The 8424-nt window shown below is 43.1% G+C and overlaps 1 protein-coding gene and 1 pseudogene across 1 annotated transcript; both read left to right on the top strand.

Annotated features, from left to right (window-relative positions):
- On the top strand, nt 1329-2267 carry LOC100521247 (olfactory receptor 7D2-like). The gene has a single exon (XM_003480794.1). The coding sequence runs from the start codon at nt 1329-1331 to the stop codon at nt 2265-2267; it is 939 nt and encodes a 312-aa protein (XP_003480842.1).
- On the top strand, nt 2870-7489 carry LOC106507300 (annotated as a pseudogene).

Below are 8424 nucleotides of genomic sequence, written 5' to 3'. Positions count from 1 at the left end.
AGGGAAGAAGGTGACCAGAAGTCTTGAAGAGCTGCTCCCCAACCTGGAAAGCCTCAGAACCAAGGTCAGCAACTCTATCCCTTTCCATTTCTCTCTCCTTTCCATATTCTTTTATGCCAAGTGATCTACGATATTGAATTCTCTGTAAGGACTTCCCTCACTGCCTTCAGCTCTGCAGATCAAAATTCCCAAATTCGAAAATGTACCAAACCATGATTTATTTATTTATTTATTTATTTTTTATTTTCCCACTGTACAGCAAGGGGGTCAGGTTAGCCTTACATGTATACATTACAATTCCATTTTTCCCCCACCCTTTCTTCTGTATCAACATGAGTATCTAGACAAAGTTCTCAATGCTATTCAGCAGGATCTCCTTGTAAATCTATTCTAAGTTGTGTGTGATGCTTTATTTTGATTTCCACATTGTTCCAGGCACTGTTCTTTAAAACATCAGCTCATTTATTCCTCTAACAATCCCCTGGAGTAGGTACCATTAATAATCCAATATCATTCAATAGGAAACCAAGGTACTTAAGAATCAGAGAAATTGGCCAAGAACAATGAAATGTAGAGCCAGGATTCATGGCAGAGCCGTCAGACTCTAGGATCCATCTCTGACATGTCACTTACAGCCACACTTAGCTTAGCATTTAGTACACTGGTTCTGAAGCATAGGCTGTCTTCTTTGCTAGCCTAGTGATGGCCAGCCCTATCCCCAGGCCCTCAGTGGATGTGTCCCATCAAGTTCACACCCTCAGATTATTAACTAAAATATGAGTTTTATTTGTTAAGATTCTCAAGTGCAGCTCTTTCTCCAGATTGAGCGAGACACCACTCTCTTCTCAAATTAATTGTTGTCAGGGGGCAGTAGGGCCAGAGCACCGCCAACATATGTGGATCTGCTAGAGTGCTAAAGAAATGTGGGAAAAGGCAGAATCATCCAAGAGGCAAATTTCAGCACCTCCAAAGGAAGACTGTTCCAACCATTGATGTGCTCCATCTGAAAGGGGCTGATGCTGAGCTGGACACCACAGAAGTTGATGGATTCTTGAGACAGATTTTGAAGGTAAACACCAATTTGTGATAAAGATCAGGAGGAGAGAATATACTAACCCTGAAAATGATACCTGTATAAGATAATGACATTGTAATCTCTCCCAGCGAGTGAACACTAAATTGTTAGCTAAAATGTGTGTTTTTTTCTGTTGATGTATTCCTTCAGGGTGATCATTAATATGATAAAAATATTTTTATATTTGGGGAATCCTGTTTGTTTGTTTTCATTAGTATTGCCTTGTTGGTTACCTGGCAGAATTATCAGCACCATGGATGCAGGAAACCAAACACGGGTCTTGGAGTTCCTCCTCCTGGGCCTCTCAGAGGACCCAGAACTGCAGCCCCTCCTCTTTGGGCTGTTCTTGTCCATGTACCTGGTCTCCATGCTTGGGAACCTGCTCATCATCCTGGCTGTCAGCTCTGACTCCCGCCTCCATACCCCCATGTACTTCTTCCTCTCCCACTTGTCTTTTTCTGATATTTGTTACAGTTCTACCATCGTCCCCAAAATGCTGGTGAACATCCAGACAGCAAACAAAGCCATCATGTATGCCGGATGCATTACTCAGATGCATTTTTCCATAGTTTTTTTGTGTTTGGACAACCTCCTCCTGACCGTGATGGCCTATGACCGCTTTGTGGCCATCTGCCATCCCCTGCACTACATGATCATGATGAACCCACTCCTCTGTGGCCTGCTGGCTCTAGTCTCTTGGTCTGTCAGTATCCTAGCCCCTCTCATTCACAGTCTGATGGTGCTGCATCTCTCATTCTGCTCACACACTGAAATTCCCCACTTCTTCTGTGAATTGTCTGAGGTACTCGAGACATCCTGTTCAGATGCTCTCAGCAATTACATTGCCCTGTATTCTCTGACCGGTCTGCTGGGTATTATTCCATTGACTGGGATCCTTTACTCTTACTCTAAGATTCTTTCCTCCATATTGAAAATGTCTTCAGCGGAGGGGAAGTACAAAGTGTTTTCCACCTGTGGGTCTCACCTAATGGTCATTTCCTTATTCTATGGGACAGGGTTAAGCGTGTACCTCAGTTCTGCCTTCTCCGCATCCTCCTCAAAGGGGACAGTGACCTCAGTGATGTACACCGTGGTCATCCCCATGCTGAACCCCTTCATCTACAGCCTGAGGAACAGGGACCTACAGGGGGCCCTGAGGAAATGTGTCAGCAGGTCTTTCTACCCCTTTTAAGGGCCACGGATGCTGTGACTGCGGTGTTACTGTGATAATCAAGGGTCAATACCCTGGGAGTCAGAAGTACAAAATCTTTGACTTCATTGTGGGTATGTCTCCTCCTCCTTTTCCTGAAATACGATCACTTAAGTTTCTTTTGAATGTACACACCCATGAGCAACTGTTGTCCGCTATCTTCCTTTGGTGACATTCATGCCCTATTTCCTATGCAGAAATGTTTACCCTTGGTCTTCTCTGCATTATCACTAGGCATATTGAGAGAGCCAACAATTCATAGCCCAGAGTGGCTAAAACCCCAAAGATTGAAAACACCAAGTACCAGCACGAAACTGGAGTAATGGGAAATTTCACACACTACACGTTGACGGGTATATCTATTCTAGAGTGTAACGGTGTAATTAGGTTGGCACTTCTACTAAGTTCAAACATATTCCTTCTCTATGCCATTGCTCTCCCTCTGTCAGGTGTACACTTGATAGAAACGGGTTCTTATGTCCATGAAGCATGTCAAAAAATTTACAGCAATGGTTTTCATGATAGCATCAAACTGGAACCAATTCAAATGCCCATCCATGGTAGAATGGACAAATTGCATACCAATGCGCAGAATAATCCCACACCAAGATGAAAAGACCAAATTAGTGCCATGCACAACAGCATGGACAAGCCTCAAAGACAAAATTGTTAATGGCGTGGACGTGTGTTTGTTATATGGTCTCTCTTTGATGGAATCTAAGAGCAGGCAAACCCAACTGATGGAGAATGGAGTCAGGAGAGTGGGCACTTTGGGTGTGGGTATGTATTCATTGGGACAGGGCACAAAGGCACATTCTGGGGGATGAAAGTGTTTTGTATCTCGATCTAGGTAGGTAGCTACATGCGTGTATACATCATTCAAGTTCTTTATGTGTTTAAGATTGTGCGTGTCATTGTATAGTGTCTTACCTCAATTAAAATATAGAAGGAATACTGCCAGTCTATAAAGCAGTGGCATGGTGTTCAGAGAAAATTGCCTCCTCCAAGATTAATGTATGTCATTCAAAAGGTAGCTTTCCTTTCCTAGAGGAAATCTTGACCAAATAATGTATAGGTGTGAATTTCTGGTGTGGTGCAGTGGGTTAAGGTCTGACTGCAGTGGCTCATGTCACTTTGGAGGTGTGGGTTGGACTAAGGTCTGATTGGACCTGGGGTGCAGCTGCAGCTCAACTTTGATCTCTGGCCTGCGAAATTCCATATACTGGAGGTGCAGCCATAACATTCTGAAAAAAGAGTATAAAATTCTCAGGGAGGAAAATATGTTACCTCATTTGACTAAATACCTGTGATTACATTGATAAGCAACTATCTGAACTTCTTATTTAAAGATATCTTCCAGTCCATTTCCTCACTGAGTCACTCTCATCCCTTCTTTTGTCAAGTCTTGACTGTATCTCTCTGGGAGCCATGAGCTGTATTTGGCCAAGTTTGGTTTGACTGTGTTTAGCAAGTCTATACCACAATGTGGGCTCTTGAATGTTAGTTAAAAGAAGAAAACCAAATCTGAGCTCCTTTTGGAAATAAGCTTAGACAATCAGATTTTAATCATGGAATCTTAGACCTGCAATAGTCCTTTGTGTCATTCATGCAACTTCATTAGTTTTTTTTCTCTCTTCTTTTTTTCAAGGCTGCACCATATTGAGATGCCCAGGCTAATGAATGAATCAGAGCTATAACCGTCGGCCTATGGCACAGCCATAGCAACTTGAGATCTTAGCCCTGTCTGCAACCCATACCACAGCTCACAGAAATGCCAGATCCTTAACCCACTGAGCAAGGCCAGGGATTGATTCCATGTCCTCATGGATACTAGTCAAGTTCTTTAACCACTGAGCCACGATGGGAACTCCCCACTAGTTTTTTTTAGAAGACAACTCTTATTGGAGTCTAGGTGGCTTAGAAAGTTGTGTTATTTTCAGGTGTAGAGCCACGTAAATCAGTCATACATATGCATATATCCATGTCTTCCCATGTAGGTTTTTACCCAGTATTGAGTAGATTAACCTATGCTATAAAGTAGGTCCTTGTTGCCTGTCTATGTTCTGTATGTTAGTGTGTATCTGTCAATGCCAAGCCCCTAATTTCTCCCTCCCCATGACATTTCCCCTTTGGTAACTAAATGATATATTACTCAGCCATAAAAAATGAAATCCTGCCATTTGCAACGACATGGATAGGCCTAGAAATAAGTACACTAAGTGAAGTAAGTCAGACAGAGAAAGACAAATATCATATGGGATCACTAATATATGGCATCCATCAAAAGTGGTACAAAAGAACATACATACACAACATGACTTCCCATGGTGTCTTGGTGGTAATGAACCCGACTGCTATCCACAAGGATGAGGGTTCCACCCCTGGCCTTGCTCAGTGGGTTGAGGATCCAGTGTTGCCATGAGCAGTGGTGTAGGTCGCAGACACAGCTCAGATCCCGTGTTACTGTGTCTGTGGATTAGGCTGGCATCTGTAGCCCCAATTCCACCCTTAGCCTGGGAACTTCCATTTGCCATGGGTGAAGCCCTAAAAAGACACATACACATGCAAAAAAAGAACTTACAAAACAGAAGCAGACTCAAAGATTTCGAAACCAAGTTCATTATTATTTTGTTGACGAAAGGATCGATTGTCCTGCGGAAGAGTGAATTTCTAGGAATAAAGACATTGACTCCAAGTGTTTTGGGGAATAAAGATGAATCTACTCTGTGGGTGCCTTACAGAACTTACTGTGTATTGCAGGTCTCTCTGGGAACAAATGTACCATTGATCTTTGTAGCAGCCCTTCCCATCTTCCCAACAGAAGCTCTCATTTCCCCATTCACAGTTGTTCTGAGCTGAATGTCTGACTCCCCTAATATTTGTGTTGAAACCTATGCCCCAAAGCGATGTATTTAGATGTGGGGCTTTCAGGAAGTACCTGAGATTTGATGAGATCGTGGGGATGGAGCCTTCATGATGGGATTGGTACCTTTGGGAGAGCATGAGAGAACCTGCCGTTTCTCTCTGTTTTCTGCCCTGTGAGGACACAGTGAGCAGTGGACAGTCTGAAATCTGGAAGAACATCTTCACCAGAACTGGATCATAGTGGCCTCCTTGCTCTCAGACTTCCAGGCTCCAGAACTGCAAGAAACATATTTTTGTTTGTTTGTTTATTTAAATATTTATTTCTTTATTTTTGTTTTTTAAGGGCATACAGGCATCTTATAGAAATTCCCAGGCTAGGGATTGAATTGGAGCTGCAGCTGTCAGCCTCTACCACAGCCACAGCAATGAGGAATCCTGGCTGCCTCTGAGGCCTACACCACAACTCATGGCCACATGGGATCCTTAACCCACAGAACAAGACTGGGGATTGGACCCACATCCTCATGGATATTAGTCAGATTTGTGACTGCTGAGCCACGAAAGGGTAAATCCCCATTTTTGCTGTTTCAAGACCCCTTAGTTTATGGTATTTGGTTATAGCCAGCCAAACTGACTAAGTACTTTACTTTTAAAAATAAATGGAAGACTTTGTGTAACTCATCCATTTTTGGTTACCAAATCACCAAATCACAATATTCTCTCTATGAACAGTGATTTGTCAGGTTTCCTCATCATCAAACTTGTTTTAAAAATTGTCTTCATATTTTCCCTCATACGTTGCTTCCAATCCAGGTTTCCACTTTGATGGTTTTGTGATATTAAGAATGTGTGCTTTCTGATGAACCTATCCTCCAAAACAGAGACTCACAAACAAGGAGAACAGACCAGTGGTTCCCAAGAGGGAGGGGCAAGGGAGTGAGGTGGACTGGGAGTTTGGGGTTAGTCCTTGTACACCTTGACATTTAGAATGGATATGCAATGAGGTCCTACTGTATAGCACAGGAACTATATCCAATCACTCGTGATAGAGCACCATAGAAGATAATGAGAAAAAGAGTGTATATATAGGCATAACTGGGACAGTTTGCTGTACAGCAGAAATCAACAAAACATTGTCAGTCAGCTATAACAATAATACAAAAGAATCCAGCTGCAGAAGCAGCTCAAGTTGTTGCAGAGGTGTTTGTTCCATGCCTGGCCTGGGGCAGTTGGTTAAATGATCTGGTGTTGGTGCAGCTGCAGCATAGGTCACAGATGCAGCTCAGATTCAGTTCTAGGCCCAGGAACATCCATGTGCTGCTGGTGGGGCCATAAAAAAGTTGTCTTATGAACATGTTCATGGTACAAATTCAAACATTTTGAAAGAATGGGCCATATAAAACATCTATCTCATCCCTCTGAAGGAAGAAAGGAAGGAAGGAAGATAAAATGGAAGAAAGCAAGGGAAAGCATTGACTTTGTTCTTGGAAAGGTTCAGTTTGATGTGCCTGGGAATCACCCCCACTAATAATTTCCACTTTCTGCAGTTCCCTGGTGGTGCAGCGGGTTGAGGATCCAGTGTTGTCATTGCAATAGCTTGGGTTGCTGCTGTGGCACAAGTTAAACAGCTGGCCCAAAAACTTCCCTTCCACATGTCTTAGATGTGGCCAATTATAATTAATACCACTTGTAATTTCCATTTGGCCATGGAATATGTTGGTCACATGTTGTGTGTGAATGGCAGTTGTGGGAAAGACATTCATCTTCCTCCACTGCTGATGGCGCAGACATTATAGTGGATCAAAACTTTCCATTCTCACCTTTCAGAGGGCATCACCCTATCCAGCAATTCACTGAAACGACCAACACAAAGGGAAAGAGAAGGGACACCAGCCGCATGTTCTATAGGCCTTTTAGAAACCATGGAGTTGTTCCTTTGTCCCCACGCATGGGACACTACAAGCAAGGTGATACTGTAGACATCCAGGGAATGGGCACTGCTTATATAGGAATACCTCACCCATGTTGTCATGGCAATCCTGGAAGAGTCTACAATGTAGCCCAGCATGCTGCTGGCATTGTTGTAAACAAAGAGCTTAAGGGCACGATTCTTGCCAAGAGAATGAATGTGCTTATGGAGCATGTTAAGCACTCTAAGAGCCCAGAAGGCTTCCTGAAAAATGTAAAGGAAAACAAGATAAAGAAGGAAGCCAATGAGAAGGGTCCTTGGGTTCATTTGAGTCCCTAGCCTCTCTTCACCCAGAGAAGCACCCTCTCTGAGAACTAATGTAAAGGAACTTGAGCTGTTGGAACCCATTCCCTGTGAAGTCATGACATGATTGAGACCTATTCTATTAAAAAAAAAGAAAAGAAAAGAAAAGAAAAGAAAGGAAAATATTCCATTCTTTTATCTCTGTACCCCAACAGAACATCACAGAAAGTTTGTTCTTGGGTATTGTTCCTGGAACTTGGCCTCTTCTCACTGGTTCTGAATAGAAATGCAGAGACAGAGTTTTGGGTGAAGGAAAAAAACTAGCTTTATTGCTTTGCTAGGTAAAGGAGGGTCACAGCTGGCTAATGCCCTAAAGACGGTGGCCCCCTTAGGAGATACTGGGAAGTGGCTTTATAGTTTTGGATATGAAAAATAAGGCTGCATATAAGGATCAGTTTAGAAAAACTTGCATTTTTTTCATAGCTGGGGTTCAGTGGTCTGGTAGTCTTCTTTCAGGAATTAAGAATGCTTCATCAACATCTTCCATTTATTGGGGGGGTTTGTTATGCAGAAGTAGTCAAAGATGTTGTTATCTATATTCCTTGAGGAGGGAACAGGACCCTGCCCCGAGGATGCACTATGTTTCTTGACTGCTTCTCTAAGGTCTCAGCAACTGCTCTCTTCCCTGATTAGCAACTAAACCTGCCCTTTGGAATTCAGGGAAGGTCATGGAGGCTGAAGCTTATCCCCTAAAAACAAGAAATGGGGGGCATAGAAAAGCTTGTGTGTCTAGGAGCCCACAGACTCCTGCTTGGTTTCAGTATGATTCCTTTGGTAATTCAACTTTTTCTGGGGGACACCTTGTAATTTTAAAGCTACACCAGGAGTTTCTGTGTGGCTCAGCCAGATGGAACCAAACTAGTATCCATGAGCATGGGCATTCAATCCCTGGCCTCCCTCAGTGGGTTAAGCATCTAATGTTGCTTTGAGCTGTGGTGTACTTCACAGATGTGGCTTGAATCTGGCATTCTGACTGTGGCCTAGGCTGGCAACTGTGGCTAC

Source organism: Sus scrofa, chromosome 2 (genome assembly GCF_000003025.6).
Source record: "Sus scrofa isolate TJ Tabasco breed Duroc chromosome 2, Sscrofa11.1, whole genome shotgun sequence".
Classification (NCBI taxonomy): domain Eukaryota; kingdom Metazoa; phylum Chordata; class Mammalia; order Artiodactyla; family Suidae; genus Sus; species Sus scrofa.
Note: the sequence above shows the minus strand (reverse complement) of the source record. Positions and strands in the feature narration are given on the sequence as shown.

What these genes read in the sequence shown, in the direction of transcription:
- LOC100521247 (XM_003480794.1), top strand. Translation starts at nt 1,329, where the DNA reads ATGGATGCAGGAAACCAAACACGGGTCTTGGAGTTCCTCCTCCTGGGC.